Below are 24,336 nucleotides of genomic sequence, written 5' to 3' on the forward strand. Positions count from 1 at the left end.
GATCTCCTGGAGGTGGAAAAGATTGTCCGGCTGAAAAACAATCAAGCTGCTGGAGTGGACCAATTTCTCAACGAGCTGTTGAAATACGTTGAAGAAACACTGGCTAGAGCCGTGCACTGGCCATTGACAAGACTTGGGAGGAAGAACGAGTACTGGAGGAGTTATGCAGAAATGCTGGGAATACAACGTGCCCACACATCATCTTTTAATCGATTTCAAGTCTATCGAGACCAGCTATGGCAAATTATGCACGACTACGGATTTCAGGACAAACTAACACGGTTGTTCAAAGCGATGATGGATCGAGTAATGTGTGCAGTTGGAATATCGGGAACACTCTCGAGCCCCTTCGAAACCCGCAGAGGTTTAAGGCAAGGTGATGGTCTCTCGTGCCTACTGTTTAATATTGCATTGGAAGGTGTCATTAGAAGAGCGAGCAAGACCCGATACTCTGAAAGTCGCGGATGGCGGATACGTACATCGGACTAAAAGCCGAAAGCAACCAAAATGGACTTGTCATCAATGCATCGCAGACGAAGCACATGAAAATAAAATCGAGGTGGTCGACGAGTTCGTGTAGCTGGGAACTACCGACAACGTACCAGCATAGAAATTCATCGACACAATATGGTAGGAAATCGCGTATACTTTGATTTCAGGAGGTCGCTGCGATCGAATAGAAGTCGTCGCCGCATTGAGTTAACCTTCTGGAGGACACTGATCAGACTGGTAGTTCTCTGCGGCCATGAGTGTTGCGTACCATCTTCGGTGAAATGCAGATAGAGAACGGAGCGTTGAGAATGAACCACGACCTGCGATTTCGAAGAGAAGAAAATTTCGTCATTGATAGTTTATGGAGAAATTTTCTTCTCTTCGAAGCAAAGTATGTTCGAAATTCAGTCGCCGATGTATTAATCGAAAATCTTAAAAGAGATTCATCTTTTAGTTACACTGCAAATGTGGTTACAAAAGCAAAAAGCATTTTATCAAAGAATCGTACAATTCGTTGATTGGATCAAAAAAGTCACTGACCGGATGTATTGAACGTAAAAGTAGCATCACATTTCTAATTGATCGATTTTATCTACCAACAGAGATATCTGCAAACGGATAATGATTGAACGTTCCCTCCAGCTCGATGCCAACTGTTCTAGCTCGAGCAGTTCTCGCTGTGCAATTCGTCCTACTGATCTACCGACCGAGAACCGCCGATGGATTAGACATCGTAAGACTCACACAATACTCTGACCAGTTAGTTAGCTTAACTTTTTTTCTACTTAGCGGCATCCTTTCCAACACCGATGGAAGAACCGAAAAAGGTGCTCAAAGCGCAGTACATCGGTTCGACTGAGGTAAACCAACCGACGGGAATCGATGTTTTGAACGACGCTATCGACAAGGTGTTGACCGGAAGCAGTGTCGAGAGCTGGGACAATGTCAATGTGTCGGTGGCACCGAGCACGATTAGTGTTAACACTTCGGTAATTAAATGTTTGTTATTTACTTCTACATAATGGTGAATTGTGGCTTAATTTTCAGGACCCAGAAGCGCGTCTGCTGTGTGAGTGTCGAGTGCGATACCTAAGCTTTCTAGGTATTGGAAAGAACGTGAAATGTTGTGCATTTATCATGCACACCGCACAGGATAAATTTCTGGCACACGTTTTTCATTGTGAACCATCCAGTGGTGCATTATGTAAGACGATAGAGGCAGCCTGCAAGGTAAGTTTTTGACAAAGCTCATCTGCCGAACCTGAAGTGTCTCTTATACAATTTATGTATCTTTTCAGCTTCGTTATCAGAAATGTCTAGATGCTCATCCGGAAGGTAGTGGCCGTTATTCAGCCGACTCACACACGCCAGGAAAAGGAATTGGAGCGACTTTAAAAAACTTGATGAGCTCGTTCTCACTTAAAAAGGACAAGGCCAGTTCCTGAGAACGAGCGAAGTCACTGCAGGTAACGTCCGACTTCAAATAACTGTAATGTTCGTTGTTGCTTACACGTGAACAATTCCCTGTTTCTACCCGTCCCCTTAACTTTTTCCTGGAAACATTGTACGAACACCTTGCAAACTCGTATTACCAACCGTGTAGTAAATCAAGCCCCCGATTGTAATTTAGGAAATCTGGTCACTTGCCCCTGAGCGGGAGGTCATCCCACATCGGCACCTGCAGTCGCCGTTGATAAATAAAAAAATCTTCGAGTATCCCAGCAGCCAGTAGCATATGATGCTATCTGCGGGCTGGCGAAAAACAGCACTCACCACCAGCACTAGCCGCAAGTCACCCTTATCTTCGCATTCCTTTGCATCGGACCCATCCCCGGCGCTCTCGTCGGAGACGTTCCTCGTCATGACGATGACGACAACGACGAATGTGCCGTCCATTAGCAGTAAATGTAGCAACCATTATGACACAGCAGCAGCCACCGCATCAAAAGCAAACAACTACGGCTAAAAGCAGTAATCAACCTGCTACTATCACCTATTGTAAACTTAGTTGTAATAGGGACGACACTAAAGATAGTATTACCACCAACTACAGAGAAAATCCGCTGTTACCGTAATCAGCGGATGCGCTATCAAAAGGTCAAAAGCATCAACGGCTGGTAACGCTAACTCCAAACGTTCTTGATGGAGAGCCAGTGAACTATGGTGGCTACAGCTACTAAAATATGCTGAATAGTATGATCGAAAAGCGCTTATAATTGCCAGTTGTCTAGCTGTTCAATGTGACTTAACGAAGAATAAGATTACTATGACGATAGGAGTAACGCAGCATGTAAAGATTGACTCATTTGAAATGGAGTATTTTTTTTTTGGTTTGCTACTGGTTGAAAACAGAATGATTAGATCCCTTGACGGTTGATAACGATAATTAATATTTGAAATATTGATATCGTTATGTTGGAAAACTATGTGGAAATACTTCAAACACCTATTTTCATCTCTGCTCATAAATCATCAGTGGATGATTCGTTTCCCACTCACAAAAGTTATCCAATTTGAGATAAGTAAAGCCCAATTAGCACGAAATTCACTGAATTTCGCGATTCTGTAACGGTTCTACCTGCGATTAAATTTTTGTTCCTTTATAAACAAATGCGGTGTTATATGAAAACCCAAAACAGCAGCCGAAATTAGCTACAGCTGAGCTTTTCTTATGGGTAAACTAAAAATATTGATGGACGGCGCTGAAGAATAAAACAAACCGTAACCGTCATTAGCTAGCAGCACCGGTTTTTTTGAAAGTAAAGATTGATTGTCGCCCGTTTATTCTGAATGTGAATTATTTATCCAGACAGCGGTTAGTTTTATTTGATACAGGTCAGAAACGGTGGAATCACGCAGATTACAATTGTTTCTTCCTGGCATTAAGGTGAAATGGCGTTGAAGCCACAAATGGTCGACATCGAGCCACCATTTCGAATTTGCAAAGGCACAAGACTCGATTAATGCCTGTGAAAACGCTATTTTATATTCGCTGTGCTTTTGAAAATTCTTTTTGCGGTATTCAGTAAAAGTACAAAAAAAGGTGAGTTACTGAAGTTTCGGCAATTATGTACGTTCAAATCGCCCAAATTGATTGTTGCTTTTCGTTTACGTTTTGGGTTTTTACCATTTCCAGGATTAGCTGAAAATAATTTCGTTGTCGAGGAGAAAATTAAAAAAAAAATCGCGTTCGCCCGTCGATCCGGAGATTGCGATTATTTTTTACCCACTTTTTAATCCTGTTTAGGGTGATGTTGTGTGATTGTGTTTTAACTTCATCTAATTTGATAAAGTTTTCAACCAGAGAGATAACATATCCCAACACTCCAAAAAGTTGTCTTGGTTTGGAAGTCTACGTCAGAACCAAAAGAAGATCATCAGATATTAGTGGTTACTTTATATGCTATTATTTTTGTTTCACTGATTCGACAATGCAAAAAAATATACTATTCGAAAAGCAGGCAGTAATTCATTCACTGTCAGTTAGAGAGCGCAAACAGTAACGCCCTTCAATTGAGTTTGCTGTGAAAAAGATGTACACCAAAAAAACAACTTTTCCAACTATGAAACAAAAAATTAGTGTTGCAGCAACAGCAAGTCATAAATCATATACAGTTGACAAAGTAAACAAAATCAAGCAGGAAAACAATGCATTCACGTCATCATCTTCAAGCAGTTTAATGTAAATATAAAGAAAATACTCAAAAAAAAATTTCTTGCCTTCGAAACGAACAAAAAATTATGTATGCAAACAAAAATATCTGACAAGAAATTATCTAGCTGAAACAAAAAGGTATATTTATAACAAAAAAACATATTATTTTTTATCTAGGAGCTTTTTGTGACAAAACTAAGAAAACTGAGCGAACAAACTTTGAATGTGAACCTCGAGAAATGCTATTTATATTTCGCCAAAGGGAGGTGCAATGCTAAAGCTAGTGGTAATTCCAAGCAATTGCTTAATTGGACGAAAGCCTGGTTCTGTTTCCTTATTTCGAGCGGAGCGAAGTGCAGCATTAGTTGACTGGAACAACAATTGAGCAAGCGCGGGATGGAAACAATGTGGTGTTTTGCAAACAACAACAAAAAAATTAAAATAAAACAAAACGTAAGAAATCTCTGAAAACCGCAATGTTAGATATAATAACCCTAGGACATCCAGTGAAACAAGCATAAACGAACAAGCGTAAAGCATAACATATACTTACAATAAACTATCTACGGCTTGCTTTTTGCACTTGTGCACAACTATAATCAAAGTAACAGCAAAGATATTACCTAAGAAAAATGGTTAAACCAATCATAATTATTGCTGCTACAGAAACAGGCTTGAAGTAAAATGATAAGCGCTAAAAGCTTATGTGAGCTAGAATGAATGGCACTGCTTTGTCGCTAGGATAAATATATACCAGCTGATTGGTGAATGCGCTGGAAACAGTTTAGAGTAATTTGTAAACTTTCTTTCTAAAAAAAACTTGTCACGCCGAGCTGTAGATCGGCTAAGCGTGTTACTGTTTTGCAAACAGTTCAAGACACTATTTCGATCTCATTCTCGTAAAATGTGACAGATCTAGTCAGAACACTGTTTCCGGCGAGTCAATTTACGATGACACGTGGTCACTGCTTCTTAACAAGTCCATGGAAAAGCAGTGGAGCGACCAAAGATTGTAACAGAAACTATAACATAGAAGCGTGGAATGACTGCATCGCTTTCGATTATAATGTAAAATTGTAAAAAAAAAAAAACGGAAACTGAAAAATAGATTTACAGGCTTTATTCATATCGGGTAGAGATGACAGCTCTGTCAGGTCGGTTGTATTACTCCTTTCATTTCACTTAGAAACTGGATGCAATTTGTATTGAAGTTTTTACGTTCACAGCAAGGGAACATTCAATGATTTTCCAGATTCACGGTTGTCGTTTTATACCGGTGTAAACTACTATACCTTACCTCACCAATCAGACGAAGGCCTGCACAGAAAATATTATCGTTTTAGAATTGACAGCGATCTGGTAGTTAAATTTACCATATGTATTTCTTGTCAAAATAACTACACTTTTATTTGAGACAACTGTAGTGTAGTTAAATTACCCGTGAAATTTCAACAACAATCTGTGGTTAATTTTACGACAATTTTTAGCCTTTGTTGTAGCTTTATGAATCAGTGAAAAGTACAATTCACTGCAGTTGTAGCGCGACTAACTACACCTTACCCACAAAACAGGTCTGAAAGCGTATTGTAGTTAAACTTACAACTACACTGTAGTTATTGCTTCCCTTGTTCGATCTGGTCAAAAAAAAAGACGCCATTTCTAAGTAAACATTGTTGAGTGGTGAGTCATTTTTAGTGCTATTGTTAATGCTAAGTGACCCCGAAGACATCGCCGGTGAGTAGAAACACTCTGCAAAATACCAAATTTCTTAGAAACTAGTTTTGTTTTTTTCCTTATGCCAGAAGCGGATGAGAACCCTGCACTTCGGCAACTCATAATCGATTCTTGGGGACTGAATCCGGAGATATACGCTATACTGATCGGTATGATTACACAATCCTTCCGACTCGGCTTGAAGTATGATGCTGGCCTAAGATAGTTGAGTATTTAGGAATTTAAGTAAAGTGAAAAAATAAATGTTATTGTTTATTGTTTTGTTACATAATTTGTTTTCATTCTAGGCTGGTTTTTCCACTTTCGCTGATACATTAAACAAAGGTTACGAATTTGGCCTTGCTTTAATGCCTGAGCGGAGGTTGGAGAGATCAGCCTTTGCATAATCACTCCTCTTTTCTGAATGTTATACGTAATAGACAACACCACAACGCGGTATTTGTTCTAACAAACTCATTGTTAAGATAGCAAAACTAACGCTGTTTAAATAACAACAAATAGGGCTTTGAATTTTAGTTACTCAGCCAGTGAAACAGTCAAAACAACTGCGTAGCCCTCGGCTATTGTTTTCGTTTAAAATACTACAGGCATAGTTAAAATTAATGTTCCAGGCGTTCGGTTCGAAATCGTCTGTGCTCTGTAGTTAATTCGAACCCCATTTATAGTTGAACTTGCTACAACCTTTTTATCAGTGTGTGTGGTCTTTGCTGTATCTAACAGCCGACGCCATTGTACTCGATCCATGGCTGCTCGTCGCCACTCTTGCAGGCTGCGTAGACTGCAGAGATCTCCTTTCATTTGGTCGATCCACCATGCACGTTTCGCGCCACGACGCCGCATTCCACCCGAAATCCTTACACTACACTTCTCGTTCTCCATCGTAGCTAGGGTTACCATTTCGTCGGAGTTAAAAATCAGGACAATTTTTTTCCAGCAAAAAATTGTTCTAAGCTATTGTTATTTTTTTAGGTATCAATAAATAAAACACGTAATTTGAGATTTGCACTTCAAAATACACCAAAAGCCTCATATTTAACGTATTCCTCGAACGATTCAATTTTGCAACTTTAATTATTTAGTCGTTAGTAAATACCTTAAAAAATTCAACAGTAGTAAACTGTTTGAAATAAACTTAATTGTCAAAAAACGTTTAACGGTTTCAACGACTAGACAATTTCTCTCATTAAGATTCAACCAAAGAAAAAAAATCGTTTGAAATAAGTTCTTTTCTTCCTGGAGTCAAGATGAAGGTACTGAACAGTTTGCTTCCTTTTTGAATATCCAGCATCATTCAGAAAAATCAGGACAAATGCTAAAATATGAAAAATAAATCATGACGCTCCAAATGGATCACAAAATCAAGACATGTCCTGCTAAATCAGGACGGATGGTATCCCTAATCGTAGCCTAAATCAGTCTTGTCAGCTTCCACGGAAAGCCGTTGTCGGCAAGGATTTTGCATAGGTCTTGTAGGTTTATTGTGTCGTATGCGGTTTTAAAATCGACGAAAAGATGGTGTGTAGGGACTCTAAATTCGCACTTTTGGAGGAACTGCCGCAGTGTAAATATTTGGTCAGTCGTAGACCTTCTCTCCATGAAGCCGACCTGGTAACTTCCTACTAATCTACTGGATAATGGTGACAGGCGCTGGATGATGACCAGGGGGGACGGCATTTAGGCAGCATTTAGGACTGTGACCGCTCGATAGTTTTTGCAGTCTAGTTTGTCGCTCTCTTGTAGATGGAGTCTTCCCATTTCTCCGGTGGCTGTTCTATCTCCCAGATCTCGACGATTATCCGATGCAGTGAGCTGGCAAGTTTGTCGGGGTCCCTTTTTTAAATTCCGCTCCGATGCCGTCCTTTCCGGCAAATTTGTTGTTTTTTAGCTGCCGGATCGCATCCTTAACTTCACTTATTGTTGGGGAGGGGGCACATGTTCGTCGTTCGTTGCACCGACCCCGTCTCCTCCGCTCCTGTTGTGATCTTCTGCTCGCACGCCGTTCAGGTGTTCATCGTAAAACTGCTTCCCTCTTTCGATCACCTTACGATCATCCGTCAAAACTTTCCCATCCTTATCCCAACACAATTCGGCTCGTGGGACAAAGGGTCTGCAGGATGCGTTTTTGGTAGAATTTTCGTGTGTTATCGCTCCATATTCTGACGGTTGGTTTTGCGTAGCTTCGAGCGATGACGCGTACTGTGCTGCGAGATCATGTTGCTCCAGCCGCGCGAGATTTTGGCGGGCAGCGTTACCTTGTGCTATTTACAAAGGATAGTTTTTGGCGTATATCTTAATCATCACTAGGTAGTGGTCCAAATCGATGTTAGCGCCTCGACGTCGATAATGTCCGAGAAGTGCCGATCATTTATCAAAAAGTGATCGATTTGTGTTACTGTTATATTTGGTGATCTACAAGTGAATCTACAGCGGAGGCTGTGCTAAAAAAGGTGCTACGTAAGGACATGTTCTTGGAGGTGGTAGAGTCGCCCATTCCGTCTTCAGATTTAAGCCGTATACAAGGTCGAATTTAGCCGATACTACCGATTTTAGCCGACTACAAGGGGTTCAATAAGTTCGAATATAACTTTTATTGTTGTGGTGCGCATCGTGGGCAATCTGTATATTGGTATTGGTGTAAGCTTTAGTCTCATATATAGGGTATCCGACGCGCATGGTGTCGACTTGCTGTCGAGACGTTGTAGTAAGGTTGTTTGCGACCCAGCGACCTATTCCGGCGGTTAAAATCCCACGAGGTGAGGCGGAGTTTAATCTCAACTGCCATCCGTCGGTACTGGGAGACGAGCTCGGAGATTGTGAAGGAGTGGGTTCGTCAAAAATGAACCGCTCGATTGGGAAAACCGCTGCTGATCTGTATGTGTCGATTAGGACTGCCCAACTGGGTAACGAAGGCTACAAAGAAGAATCTGCTTGACAGAGCAAAACTGATGCATTCGCGGCACAAAGGTCAGGAGCTCGTGTTTTCTGATGAGAAACTGTGTCTTACAACAGTCGCAAAATGTTCCCTCATAAACATCCCACGGTTCCATAGCGCCGCGTCGGTATTGGTTTGGGGGAGCGCGGGCGTATCCATACGTGGGAAGCTCCCACTGGTGCTTATCGAGAAAAATGTGAAAATCGACGCCGCGTATTATGAGACCGTGGTTGTGGAGGAGGTTGTGGCCCCGGCATTTCGGGACTTCTACGGGAAGAATCATTACGTCTTTCAACAGGACGGCACATCGGCACGCACGGCGAATATCGTCCAGTTGTCAACGAATTTCACTGATTTTCTCGATAAGATCTTACACTTGTATGTGACGTACATGCGGGCTAAGCAGAGTGAACTTAAAGTAGACCCTATGGTTCAATTCGTGAAACTTGTTTCCGAGATCTGAGACGAGAGGCCGATGGACCATATGCGTGCGATTCTTATGAGAAACGTCTCAAGATCGTCATACAGCACAAAGATGGGATGCTCCCAGCTAATATGTCCTAATGGTTCTCAATTTGTTTCAATAAAAATTGACTCAGACAAGAGTATCCTGTATTTTCACTTTTCAACACATTTCTAAAGTGTATTCGAACTTATTGAACACCCTGGATAATACAAACTTTAGTCAAAATTTTAAATTACCTTTTAAAAGGTAGTTTTCATATTGAATACATGATCGGCTAGTTAATCCTGTACTAGTGGGGCCGGTTGCTGCGCGTCATCAATGAGCTAGAATACAGAAGTAGGTACTAATATGCAATTCCAGATAAGGTGAATTTGTAAAACCAGAGTTGCTGCTGCTCGGATTTCGTATCAAATTTAATTGCAATGCAGGTTTGATACAAACGATTTTTATTATTTGTTAAAACAATGAATGCAAAGAACTTTACATTAAAATGTAGATACTGTCTTTTAAAAGATTTATGAAATAAGAAGCATATCTGCAATCGCAAATAATGTTCGTCTATCTACCTACGAATAAGTGCATGTATTATAAATTTCGTGCAACAAAGACAAGTGCAATTCCATCCTTACATCATTGACTAGATAGATTGTGAATAACTTTGTGAACTGCTTCACGCAGTTCGGTCGGTTTGAACACACCTTTTTCGGTTATGATCCCCGTAATGAGTTCCGCTGGGGTCACATCAAAGGCGGGATTCCAGCAAGCAATGCCTGGTGCCGCGATTCTATGCTCTCCAACGTGAGTCATCTCCCGATCGGGTCTCTCTTCAATTGTGATATGGTCTCCAGATTGAATAGCTAGATCAATAGACGTAAAAGGAGCTGCTACGAAAAATGGCACTTTGTGATAATTCGCAACGACAGCTATTTGATAGGTTCCTATTTTATTGGCCGTATCACCGTTAGCAGCAACTCGATCTGCTCCAACTACGGCCGCTGCTATCCGATTGAACTTAAAAAGGGAGGCTGCCATACTATCAAGGATTAATGTCGCGGGAAGCTTATCGTGAACAAGTTCATAAGCCGTCAGCCTGGCTCCCTGATTGTATGGCCTTGTCTCAGTACAATATACATGTTCCAAGCGTTTCATTTCCCAAAGTCTGCGTATCACCCCCAGAGCAGTTCCGTAACCAGCAGTAGCGAGTGATCCAGTATTACAGTGGGTCAATATTTTAATGGGCGTTCCGCCAGATGCGTGAGAGAGAATTGCATCGGCTCCGTTCTTTCCAATGGCTTTGTTATCCGATATATCTTTTTCTAACATACCCTCAACAGCATCCAAGAAATTTTGTTTCATTCTTTCTAACGAAACAGATTCATCGTCAGCTAATTTGTTTACTAAGGACAGTAAATCATCAGCTGCTAACTTCATGTTGACCGCAGTGGGTCTAGCTGAGATTAAATAGTTTAGTTTTCCTTCAATCTCACGCCTAAAACTGTTCTTGCTATCAAACTTTTCTCTCATGACTTCTACAGCTAGTGATAAACATCCTACAATAGCAATAGCCGGTGCACCGCGTACTTGCATCTTATTTATCACTTTCCAACCATCCTCAACCCCTTTTACGGAAATATATTTCGACTGCGCCGGTAGTAAAAGTTGATCTAGAACATCGAGCTCTCCGTTTTTGTAAATGATCGCCTTCAACGCCATAGTTAAGAATGATACGAATCACGGTCTGAAACAAGATAATGCGTGTTTACTGTTGATAAGACATTATCGCAGAGATGATTGAATATTATCATATGGGCAGTCAACCGGTTTTTTATTTTGGTAGTTCTTTAGCTTACGTGAAATACTATTATATTTTACCTGCAGAATAGAGTAAAACACTACGTTTCAACTTTATTGTATTGATTATTGTTGATTTATATTGATATTTATTTTAAAACGCTCGATTTAGAGATCGAACAACAAGTCAACAACTCGAACTCGAACCCTATATTCTTAAAAACAGATCTTAAATTCTCCCACCGAGAAACGTACCCACCAAAGTCTTGAAAAATTTCATTATAATGAGTGGCAAAATCACGGGAATGGCATCGCTGTCAGCTACCATACATTTGACGCGTTACCAACATCACTGGCACTGTCACCCGAAAAATGGGCAGTTTACCCTTATCTTATGTTGATTCGGGCAAACCGGCTAAATGTTGACTGCAATTATTAATAGCATATCAGACAGTTTTGAGCAATTTCTTAAGGTTTTCACATGGTATGTGATATTCTAAGTGATATTTACTACATTAATTGTGTCCCAAAGCAAAGTGAAGCAAACTGTGACAGCAGAAAAAGTAGTTTTGGAACAAACGGTACAGGAATAGATGTTCGTAACGCTTGAAGGCTACCATACCATTCCCTTGGGCAAATTATGGCGGTGGAAATCCGCGTTAAATCTGGAATCAAACCATCAAAAACGAAATATTTCAACTAAAATATTCAATGTAGCTAGCGCAGCAATGTGGACAACACTAGAACCAAAAGTTGTGAATTAACTCACCAAAATTAATACTTAATAATGATTAAAATAAATCTTAAATCTATCTACAGTCAGGTTTTTTTTACGCGGTTTTTATGTACGCGGTTTTTTACGAGGTTTACTTTACGCGGATTTTTGAATTAACGCGGTTTTTTTACTCGGATTTTTTAATCAACGCGGTTTTTTTTACGCGATACCGCGCTAATTCAAAAAATTTTTGACCGAATTTCCGAATTAACGTGGGTTTGGAACCAGAAACGTTTAAGTGTTTACCTAGTAAAAGACATAGTCCAAAAAATACTCTCCACCCACCGAAAGATCCGGAATGACCGTCAAAGAGGACAATTAAATACTGTATTAAATACTGGTTCTAGAGTGTCTCGGGTTTTTTCTATACCCCTTCTTGCTGGACTACTTTACGCGGATTTTTTAAAAAAACGTGTTTTTTTACGCGGATTTTTGAGTTAACGCGGTTTTTTTTACGCGGATTTTTGAATTAGCGCGTTTTTTTTTACGCGGATTTTCGAATTAACGCGGTTTTTTTTACGAGGTACGTATCCCCCGCGTAAAAAAACCTGACTGTATTCATATAACAGACAAGTTTTGTATATATGTATGTATGTTCCAGCATAACTCTTGAATGCCCAAACTGATTTCCACCAAACTTGGCACACCTATTCTTTGTACAAAGGAAGTGGTCATAGAAATTTTGGATAGGGGGAGGGGTTACCGTTAAAGAAGGAGGGAGTCAAAAGTCATAAATTCATACATAATGCAAACCTTCCAATGAAATTAGATGATTTTCGGGTTCTTGGTCATATTTGGAGGCCGGAAAATGATGTCCAGAGACCGAAACATGATGCTCGATGCAATTTTCAATCCAAGATGGCGAATTCCGGTTTATGGGAAGCCATTTAAACCGTGGAAAACGCTCACAAACTCCTCAATGTTGGTATTTTCGGAGCAAAAATGACTCTCAAGAACTGGTTATCGGTGTCTGACGATACTTTGAAACTTGGGTTGCCGACTTGCGGTTTCTGGAAATCTGCGAAAATAATAATTGGCAATATGGGTATTTTTGAAATAGGAATGACATAGAAAATATGTTTGGAAAAGTTGCTGAAGTTCAACTATTACCGAATTAAAATTTGGTTAAGAGCATCGCTCAAACAAGATAAGAGCTCCTTAAATCCAGTTATTTATTTAAAAAAAAGTTTTGTTTGTATGTATGTATGTTCCAGCATAACTCTCGAATGACTGTACCGATTTCAACTAAACTTGGCATACGTGTCCTTTGTACAGAGGAAGTGGTCATGGAAATTTTGGGAAGAGGAAGGAGCAACCCTCAAAGGAGGAGGGGTCATAATTAGTCAGAAAATCAAGTTTTTTCATGCATTATGGGAACTTTCTGAATGAATACCTTTGGTCATGTCTGGAGACCGGAAATTAATTTCCAGAGATTGGAACATGATGTCGAAAAGAGAAAGGGGCACCTATCAAAGAGGGAGGGGGTCTTAATTTATAAGAAAGTCAGGTCTTTTAGTGCCCTAGGGGAGCTTTTTGAAAAGGTACGATAACTTTCATGCCATCAGTGGGTCATGGCCAGAAGTTGATGTCTAGGGACCGGAATATGATGTCCGATGTTTTTCTAAAATAAAGATGGCGACTTTTGGTTTCTGTTAAGCTGTAGAAAACGTTTACAAACCTCCAAACATTGGTATTTCCGGAACCAGGATGACCTTTAGAAACCAGAAATAAAAGCCCAACGACATTTTTTAAATTTAAATGGCGACTTCCAGTTTCAGAATTTTGTGAAAAACGAATATATGCTCTGCAATATGTATATTTTCGATATCAAGATGACGTCCAGAATCCAAACACTCATGTCCGGCGCAAATTTTTAAATCGTACATGGCGGATTACATTTCCTGGAAAGGTTACTAGAATACAGAAAAAAGCTTGGGTGTAATATTGAAACGTTGTTTTGAAATCAATTCCGCGATTTCTGCTTTCTGTCAAGCTGTGTAAAACTGATTAAAATTGTTAAATAATGTCAATATTTCTAGAAAGAGAACTATGTTCAGAAAATGACAACGGGCGTCCAACGCTATTTTCAAATTCAAGAAGAAAAATATTCAAATACTCCCTGATGTGAAATTCATAGGTCAGAGCTGACTCCCCAAAACCGAAAATTGGTGTCCGAACGTTTAGTATAGTGAGGGTTGTTTTTCTGCATTGGAAGTTATTCAAAACTTGAGGAAAATGTGGAGATAGTACCCATATCTCCAAATTGTTACTTAATTCATGAAGACTGATGTTCAACTATAAGGATGATATTGATATTGTTTACACATAAAAGTAAAACGAGAAGACATAGCAAGCAATAATTTTAACTATCAGAGGTGAGCTTAGGCTATTGATTATGTAATTTCAGTGTAATTTGAATTTATTGTAAGTTAATCGATATCGTCGAAAATGCTGATTAAACAATCCATTTTCCAACGGAATTTTTGAACTCACTCGACCCAGCTGGAATGCCTCCGCATTGATTGTTAATCAACGAAAAATGTGGTATATAAGCAAGTTTATAACTAAAATAGAAATATTATTTTAAATGATGGGTTGGAAAAAATATATGGAAATATAGAAAATTATATAAAACGCAGAATTTTTTACACGAGCAAGGCCGGGTATATTCAGCTAGTAAATAAATAAAATAAATTGAAAAAAAGACTGATTAGAATTAGAAAAAAAGACTGTCTACATTAGGGTGAGTAATTAATAAAAGAAATAGTGTCTACAATAAAAAAAAACAAGGGTGAGGGGGGGTCAACCTAATCTATTTCCAGACCAATATTTTTATCCCATCTTTTTTGTGAAAGGTTTTTGCATGGTGGATGTTTGATTGTAATATTGATATTTCATATTCTTATATATTGGATCATTTGCTAAGAGTTAATCTAATTCTTCGTAAATTGAGAGCTAATAACTGCCCTGAAGTAAAACAGGAAGTACTATCAGATGTCATGATGCAGTGCTTGCAAAAAATGTAACCAGCCTTTAACTTCGTTCGATTCATCTCAGTTAGGTTTCAAACTGAAACTTTTACAACTAGCCAACAAGACGTGACTGCCCATAACGACCGATATTATGAAGTACTGGCAAACAAAACGGTATGAAGACCCGGAAGTTTATTAACTGGCCATGATTGCTTTGGTGGCCCAGCATCGCAGGAATCTGTTGAACGTTGTTTTTCAGTGGTGAAAATTCTGTTAAATCCAAAACGACTACGAATGATCGCTGATTTGCTGATCTGAAGGTCATTTTATGTAATAATGATCTGCAACCATTGGCGATGGCGCGAATAAAAGCTTGAAATATTTGAATACAAAGCAAAAATGAGTATTCTATTGGTATACCCCCCGATTATGTTGAATGATTAAATAAATATATTTTCAAAGATGAAAATATATTTATTGAATCATTGAAATAAACATATTCACACGTCGAATATGCAATGAAAAAGGAAGAAGAAACATAGAACAACATAATCTAATAAAAAATAAACATTTGATGGTTTGTGCGTAAATCTAAAAACGCTTGAACACAATTTTATCTCACATTCTAAACGATCATCATCATCAGAGTTGCCAATACAATTTTAAATTAAACTGGGAGAATGCTGAAAATAAAACTGGAAAAAACTGGATTCCATATAAAAATACAAAATACCAAAAAAAATTGTGATAGAGCTTCTCTGTGGTGGTTATTGAATCCAATATAAGTTTTAAATACAGCAACCTCGAGCTTACATTTTGTTGAAATTGTAGACTAAAAAATCACAGGAGGGTTGTGTGCAAAGCCACGACCGCAAGATGAAGTAGAATACTTTTACAAGAGAGATAACCCGGCTGCTTGCGTGTCAGTCATTTTTCCTAGTAAATAAATGTTGACCGCTCATTGGCAGTATTCTGTGCAAATGAAGTTGAAGTACTACTCAATTTCAGTTTGCACATATAAATACGACCTCACTGAACAGGAAAAGTACAAACTCTTTGCGGCGCAAACAAGTTTCAACAGTCAGAGTATATCGTCAGTTGAATTCAATACTGGCACAACTCAAAATTCAGAGTTTCGAAAAAAACGCATTTGAAAATTTGCGTCAAAAATTTCTTTTTTCATTTTCGTGAAAAATCCCACTATAAAACTTCCCATTTTTATTGAACTTGTTTGGGTATATCATGTGCATGTAATGAGCAAGTTATAAGAACTGTAACCTCATTTTTCGGTCTTTTTAGGGGTATTTTAGATTTGTGCAATAAAGGCACATCTACTTATATATCTGGAAATATTGTGAATTTTGAAACAAGTCTTTGTGAGATGAAACTTTATAGTACCGTCATCCGGGGTGAGATTGTGCCAAAAAATGATGCTTTTTTGATCTTAAGCTTCTAACGCACACATTTAAGCAAAGAATTCGATCCAAAATACACCAATGCATCCTAGAATGTTTTGTTATCAACTACAACAAATATGGTTGAGTTACAATAAACTATAATTTTGCTAAAAATACATGAACTTCGCTCAATCTCACCCCTTCTATGGGGTGAGATTGTGCCAAAAACAAAAAGTTGAATTTAATACCTGTTAAATGAACAGTAGTGTGTTTACGAATAATCCACATGACTAACATGATAAAACAGTAAGTATAGGGACGACCATAAACAACGTGGACTATTAAGGGGCTTTAGGGGGTTGATCAGAAACTATGCACCATATGAATTATATAAAAATGTATGGCTAGATCAAATTGATGCATAGAGTAATTAGTTATGAGAACGTGGCTTATAGACAGTCTCTATACACATAGTGGCGTCTCCAGGTAGCCTAAAAAGGGGAAACGTTAGGACATGAAGTTTGAGAAGACTTTTCGTTTTAATTATTATGTGTCATTGACAACTGTATATTCCATTGGAGATCTTAATACCTCTGGAAACGTACCCACAACCCTCCTTCTTTTCTTAAAAGTCATCTGTTTATATAGAATTGGTGTACAAAATTTTGCTACATTCCATAAGTAATATCAATAATTGAAAATTTCTATATAACAATTGAGAACAGTAAGCTTCTCAAGCTTTTAGTCATTATTTCAAAGAATACCATAGCTAGACAACATACCTTATGCTGTGTGGACAAAAAACATACCCTATGTAAACAATGCAAGTGTTTTGATGTATACTGATATAATTTTGTCGTGAATGTGAATTCCACACACTGTGCCGTTCAATATAGCTTGGCACAATCTCACCCCAAAAGGGCTCGAAGAGTGTACAGTTTGGAAAACATTATTTTCTGAGCCGGCACAGGTTCAATGCATAATATTTCCTCAACACATTGGAGACGACATCCTAACGTACCAACTGAGCAGTAAGTTCTTGTGATTTTTTGATCGGGTTGGTTTTCCTGGGACATTTTTGGATAACGTTATTTGCGCATGTTTTTCACCCTGTACTTTGAAACATTCTTTAAGCGAAACAGTTCACTGATATTATCTATATTCCATTTTAAGTTGTGAATAAATATGTCCTGTTTCATAAAGTATTGAATTTAAGGTATTAGGTTTTGTAAATCTCAAGTAATTTAACATACAAACATTTCCCGTTTTGGCTCAATCTCACCCCCGTGGCTTAATCTCACCCCGGCAGACGGTATTTGGCATCGTTTGCCATCAATAACTCAAAACTGCAAAATTTTGAGTTGTGCCAGTATTGAATTCAACTGGCGATATGTACATGTGATTTCAAATTAAGATAGTTAACTTTTGGTTAAAGCTCAGAGCAAGAAAATATTAAATCTTCAATTCATTTGTTTCGTTGTCCTAAAAAGGACAGTTAGTTGTTTAATTTAAAATCAGATATGACGCTGATTGCATCTCTGTGTTACGCCGATAGCCGATTAACCTACGGCCGGGCGAATCGGTTCGCGCCGCTTTTCGCGTTTAGCCTGGCAGAGGCTCAATGCGCACGGCCAACACAATAGAAAGGTGTTTTCACATTGTCTACGCTGCTATTGTCTGTTATTGCTGAGTGCTGATATCTGCTGCTACTGCTGTCAACGTTGTGGACGGTCCATCCAGCTCACCTTCCGACTAATGAATGTAGCTAGTTTTCTCAGAAACACTCTTTTATAGCCGAAGGGCGCTACGAAATAGGCCACGCCTTTCTGTTCTGTTTTACCATTTCCTAATGTTCTTTAAAGGAATTATTCCACAATTCGCATTTGATTTTAGTATCCAGCGAATAAACACCGACAGTGCTCTCACACACGCAACGGTTTTAACCCGTATCTTATTGCGGTTTGTAACATCAAGCGATTTCGTTTGCTCGCTGTTGCGTGTTGCATCATGTTGCAACTTGGCAGCTGGGAGACGACGAAATTCTGTTAATGCTGATTGATTGCATCGACTTCATATTAGCTCTGCATAGTCGAACTAACTGTCTTTGTGAATCCGGTCTAACAGGGCAGTTTGCTATTCAAAGTCGGTTATGCTGATCGCAGCCTTTGCGCTGCCCCTACAGTGGGGGGTTTACTAAATAAAGTAAAAATTAGACAACTACAACAGAATTTGATTGCATCCCGCACAGAATGCCTGCTTGTGTTGACGCCAGAAAATTATTAACCTTCAATTATTTGTTTATTTGCCTTGAAAAAGGCATTTTGCGGTTCAAAATGGGTTGCTGATCACAACCTTTGAGCTGCCCTAACAGTGGAGGAATTAAGATACACGGACAACATGCACTGTGGAAGCTATTTCACATTCAGTAAATTAGACGGGTGCGACAAATTTAAATTGCTAGGATCCAACACAAAATCTTGCTTGCGTTGTCAAAAATTATTAACTTTCAATGACCTTGTTTATTTGCCTTGAAAAAGGCATTTTGATTTCCAAAATTGGATTTCCTGATGGCAATCTTCATGCTGCCCCAACACGGGGGGAATAATATCAGTCTGGCGACACACGCTGAGAAGAACCGCGCTGCTCCTGAGACGTATTGACCAACCACAGGGCTAGTGCTGCTGCTAAGGAAGGACGACTGCTGTTGTCGCTGTCTAGAACTATTATGAGCGGCTTCGGCTGAAACAGGCTCTTATATAGGCCAAATAGTATGTTTTCACTTGCAAGGTATATGATTCTGTCGACCGTGCTTGGAAAGCAATCATATAACGACCAATCAGAGGTCGAATTTTTCGTTTTGACAAGGCTTGACTATTTTCAATAGTACAATAGTGTGAATAATAAAATTGCAATTATCTTATATTGGGAAGAATCTTAGAAGATTTTCCAATCTATTGCTGCAAGAACGAAGGAAATCCATCGAATACTAACCGATTTATTAGCATTTGAAATTGGACATATTTTTCACTTTTTTCGGTTTTAGATTTTCATTTCACATCCCTATGTAGCCGAACTTCCTGAGAGAAGTATTCTACTTCAAAAATTTCATTCACAGGAGTAAAGTTCGAAATTGCGCAACCAGTTTATCGCAAAATCAAGAAAATAAAGCAGGCCGTGTTTCGTGCGTGAAGATACAATACTGAAAATGCTGTTAAGAATTGCTACAATGACTTATCAAACCACATAATTTACGTTTTTAAAATATTTCCAAACCAATTGGAGCTTGAGTGTCCAAAAAATCTGGATAAAACTGGCAGATATACAAAAAAAACTGGAAGATTTTGGGATTAAACTGTTTGACTGGATCACTTAATAAAAAAACTGGAAGAATCCAGTTTAAACTGGAACAGTGGCAACTCTGATCATCATCATCATAATGTACTTTCTGATGTCTGTGTTAAGGAAACTCATTTGCTAGTCAATGAAAATATATGTGCACAATCATATATTCTACTTTTCTAATGACTGTGTTAGTGAAACTAACTGCGCGCGGAATCATTTCGCCCATCTTTTTGATATCTGAGTCAAGGAAAAGAGTCAATCGCATGTAAATTATACAGAAACTTTCGACTTTGAATTTTTCCTTGAAGAAAATGGCATATATTATCCTTAAATTCGTGTACATTTAAACTTTACAACGACGCATTGATCGTTACATTTAGTTTAGTTGTCAAAAGGCTATTAACTTACACTCATAAACATGTGACGTTTACGTTATTTTGTTTCGATTTTTACAGAAAGTACCCGTGTATAGTAACGTACAACAGTCCTACGTCAAAAACAATGAGCGAAACTCAATCGATTCACAGCGTAATGAGACTATCAGTTCAACATCATTAAGCACAATTGTTGTAGAAAGCCGTTCAATCGTTTCAATTACACCATCAGCACGAAGTATAAGTATTGAAGAAATTCCAAATAAACAATGATGATTTTGAACCAGACGTAACAGTCAAGTCAAATTCATTCACGATTGTTATCAACAATTTATTTGATGAAAATAATAGACATCAATTTTATTAACACAATAGATGTTTGTTGTCATCATTATTGTTTGGCTAATTATAGAAATGTTTCATATTTTTAGCTCATTATATGAAAAACATTCTAATGGCTTCGAAATATTTCGTAACAACCATCCAATAAGTTTCATAAAATACCATTAAAGTAGATGCAACAAATGTGATTCTTTTAAAATTATTTGAAAAAGGAATTGAAAAGATTCTAATGATGATGAAAAAACATTATGGAGTGATAACATTGGAAGATGGCTAGCTAATATATAGCTTGAGTTTTGCTTATACTTTTTGAGCCGTTCTCAACAATCGTTAATCAAGTTAAGAATAAATCCTGCTGTTTCTGCTGTTTAACTTATAAAAACTATTCTATTCTCCAATAATACATAACTCTTACCTAATAGTTATTTATAATTATTACATCTTTAATTATTTTTTTATTCATATGTTTAGTTCTAGTATGTACTGTGCTCTGGTAGTGCTACATTATACCACAGACTAACAGACATAACACGTCGAACAAATTTTCAATAAAATCATCGTTTGGATGATTCCAGTTTTTTACGGTAGTAACACTAACACCATCTGCTGTCGTGTTCGCGCTGCGTCATGTACTTCGACATCAGCGCCAGCGTTACTGCATGTGTCAAATGGTGAACTACAAAATATGTATGAGACTGCATGACAGCGCCCCAGACGACGTTTTCGCGCGATGACTGCTATTCGATTGAAAATTTGAAATGAACGTTTCTTGTGGCGATGGAGCTAGGTTCCAGTGTTACGTCTGTTAGTCTGTGATTATACTTGGACGCGCCTATGCTTTTGCACTGGGTTGTATGTGACATTTTTTAGCTCCATTCCCATTTCGAACCCACCGTGGTTCCATAATGTTGCTTGTTATATTTCGGTCACGAAAAGATGGCGTCTTTTCATAGGCCTGGGTTTAGTTCCAGGTTTAACGAGGACTTGAACCTCCAAAATTAACCGCCCACCAAAATGAAATATTTCAAGATATTTAGTGGGTACGTTCCTTAGTGAAAGAATATATGTACATTAGGGTGTCCCAAAAAAAATCGATGTTGAAAAAGTCAAGGTGCTCAGCCCTAAATTGAAAGATAATGTTATTTATAGCATTTTTGTAGAACATTTCGACTTTCTAAACAAATTTTTTCAGGTTGCCCAAACGTGATTTATGAAAAATGACTTTTTTCAGCTACAAACCCACTCTTTTGCACTTTTTTCAATTCTGTTCGATTTCTAAAGTTTTCCATATATTTTTTATTTTTGTGGGGTTGTTTTTGAATATTTTGCATGATTCAGTTCAGCATTGCATTCAGTTTTTCGACTCCCAAAGCCCATTAAACATCACAAAAAAAAAAAAATATTTTCTAATAATTTTTAGACAAAACCCTACAAAACACAAATAAAAAAATATTTGATCAAGAACAGAAGTTTTCATTGCAAAGCGGGATTTACGACGAAAGTTCACATGCAAAAAGATACTTGTATCTTATCGGGGAGCTGAGATATTGGCATTTTTACATTTGATGGAAAACTATGCATTTTGTCAAAAATGCCACTAAAGCTCAATATCTCCATTGCACAGTGTTTTATTTTGCTGCAAAAATAAAAAAAATATATGGAAAAATTTAGGAATCGAACAGAATTGAAAAAAGTGCTTGAACCTGAAAAAAGTAATTTTTCCAGAAATCACGTTTGGGCAACCTAAAAACAATTTTTTAGAAAGTGGAAACGTTCTACAAAAATGCTATGAATAACATTATCTTTCAATTTAGGGCTGAGCACCTTGACTTTTTCAACATCAATTTTTTATTGGGACAGCCTAATGTACATACATAACAACGATAAACTAAACAAAATCGACCAATCAGAGAGAGCTTTCACTTTGACAGAACTTTGGGTGATTTTTGGTTTCTCTTGTCACATCCTGTCCTACACACTTAACTGCATAATGTTTTCTCGGTAAAGTAAAATACCGAACTACTTGAAAACATTTTCGTTTACCGTTGTTCCGTAACAAAATTACTGAGAAATCGGAAACCGAATGTGTTTACCGGAATACCGTAAATTTCCGAGTTCAGTAAACTAAAATACCGAATCTCGGAAGCTTGACATCATTTAACCGAGATTTCGTTGAAGCAAAAAAGCTCTAACCGTGATTCCGAAAAATAGAACTGTCAAAATAACGAAAGCTTCACTATCAGTTTTGTTCGTGTTTCGGTTTGGGTGTAAAAGGAACAGGTTTCGCGGTTAATCATCATTCTGGAGAAATCTGTAATATTCAGACTAACCTAAAGTGTTGAGTAAGTATACAATATTATGTCTCAGGTCTTGTTTGTGTTTATTGCAAACATAATACTAAAAGAAAACAATTAATACTTTCCTTACTCAATTTTGTAGGTTAATGTCTCGCCACGCAGGATGGAAGTTGCAGTGATGGATGTGGTTTTATTTCCAGGAAGCAACACAACTCTCCTGTTGGTGAGATTAATCACCGTGAACGTTTACTTGTCTGTTTAATTGAGTTGGGGTTTATTCCAGTAAAACAGACAAGTAAACGTTCAGGGTGATTAATCTAACCAGTAGAGATTAGTAGGCAAAGTAAAATGTTGTTGCTGAACCAATAAAACAGACAAATACAACTCTCCTGTTTCTACCAATGCTGTAATAAGTTGAATAATTTGACATAATAATTAATAAAATTATACGGATAATTAATCGTTTTCATCATTTCCATTCAGATCATCATTCAGATAAATCCATATCTTAGAAATCGCAAAATGCGTACTTCAGTAATTTTTACCGAAATTTTCGTAATAATTCGACAGTCGAAATTTCCGAGTCCCGGTAAAATATTACCGAGAATCTCGTTGAAGTTTGACAAGTTGTCAATTGTTGATGAATTGTTACAGAATCTCGGTATTTTGATGTATTACCGAGATTTTTACCGAGATCTCAGCTGTTGAAATCTCGGTAATTCATTTTACCGTACTCGGTGATATTATCTAAGTGTGTAGGTCGCAACCCAACCAACTCCGGTTTATTTACTGAATACGTATAATTTACAGATGGAGCTGTGCGAGAAGTAAAAATTAAATATTGAATTATCAAATATTAGCTATCGAAACATTTGGCAACCCGAACAACAACCTGTTTTATGTGTGACAATGATGTTTTTTATCCAAGAATATCTATCCCAAGTACTTCACTTCGTGCATGTTAATAGTGTGTGTGCGCTGGTACCAAAATTCTCTGAATTTGTATGGATCGTCTGCAAAATCGTCATTTTTTCGCAGGATTGAGCATTGAAAAATATTTTTTTCTAGATAGTTTAAATCGTTACAGAGATGTTTGTTCAATATACGCCAGTTGCATGTTGTACTTGACTTACCTCAAAACTATGCAGAAAAGTAGAAAAAATACTCTAAATATTTAATAAAAAACGGACAAACGAATCAAAGAGCAACGGAATGTTGTTTTCACATTGAGAAAAATAAACATTCAACAACAGATATTTACAGTATATTTAGTTCAGTATAAATTTAACATAAAACATTATCAATTAATGATTTTTTAATTTTTTTTCTGTTTTTGGCTCAATGGTTTAGGAATGGGTTTTCTGAGCCTCTTTATATTATTATTGGCTTTCAGTATTCGATTGAGATGATTGATTCGAAAGTGCGTTCGTAAGCGAACAAAATGTTTACCCAGCTTCTCCGGAATCTCGGGGTATAATTGCTTCAATAATTCCACTAAGTTGTTAACTACATGGGAATTGCGAGATATTGCACTTCCATGATATTGCTTAAAACAATTTTCCAACAATTTGGCTTGTTGTAACCATGATTCTGATATGGAAATTCCGATTCATATTTTCTACATACAGCACCAGTCAAATATTCGAATCCGTCTTCTTCTGCAATCAGAACAGCTCTATCATTTTCCTCATCAGAAAATAATGTCCAATCCTTTGTAAAATCTTCAATGGTTGAAAATCTGTCGCTTTCATGATGAGTTGAGTCCAA

General features: G+C 37.8%; 2 protein-coding genes across 11 annotated transcripts in view; one reads left to right on the plus strand and one right to left on the minus strand.

Annotated features, from left to right (window-relative positions):
• LOC129725672 (protein Fe65 homolog) overlaps positions 1-5,256 on the plus strand; it is a 187,069-nt gene extending 181,813 nt beyond the window's left edge. For 9 of the 10 annotated variants that reach the window (XM_055681734.1, XM_055681735.1, XM_055681737.1 and 6 more), the window contains 5 exons: positions 1,095-1,225; positions 1,282-1,481; positions 1,540-1,722; positions 1,791-1,958; positions 2,096-5,256. In XM_055681734.1, coding sequence (XP_055537709.1) covers positions 1,095-1,225; positions 1,282-1,481; positions 1,540-1,722; positions 1,791-1,937 — 661 coding nt within the window. In that variant the 3' untranslated portion in view covers positions 1,938-1,958; positions 2,096-5,256. The remainder of the gene's footprint in view (positions 1-1,094; positions 1,226-1,281; positions 1,482-1,539; positions 1,723-1,790; positions 1,959-2,095) is intronic. The other variant, XM_055681729.1, reaches the window with a different exon arrangement.
• A 4,452-nt stretch (positions 5,257-9,708) lies between these two features.
• LOC129722313 (methylthioribose-1-phosphate isomerase) lies at positions 9,709-11,360 on the minus strand. Its single transcript, XM_055675663.1, has 2 exons — positions 11,152-11,360; positions 9,709-11,017 (listed from the first exon to the last, which is right to left on the minus strand). The coding sequence occupies exon 2, from the start codon at positions 10,990-10,992 to the stop codon at positions 9,910-9,912; it is 1,083 nt and encodes a 360-aa protein (XP_055531638.1). The 5' UTR covers positions 10,993-11,017; positions 11,152-11,360; the 3' UTR covers positions 9,709-9,909.
• Positions 11,361-24,336: the final 12,976 nt, after the last annotated feature.

The sequence above is a fragment of the Wyeomyia smithii genome, chromosome 2, assembly GCF_029784165.1.
Source record: "Wyeomyia smithii strain HCP4-BCI-WySm-NY-G18 chromosome 2, ASM2978416v1, whole genome shotgun sequence".
Lineage (NCBI taxonomy): Eukaryota > Metazoa > Arthropoda > Insecta > Diptera > Culicidae > Wyeomyia > Wyeomyia smithii.

Excerpts from the sequence above, each read along its gene's own strand:
- LOC129722313 (XM_055675663.1), bottom strand. The coding sequence starts at position 10,992 with ATGGCGTTGAAGGCGATCATTTACAAAAACGGAGAGCTCGATGTTCTA.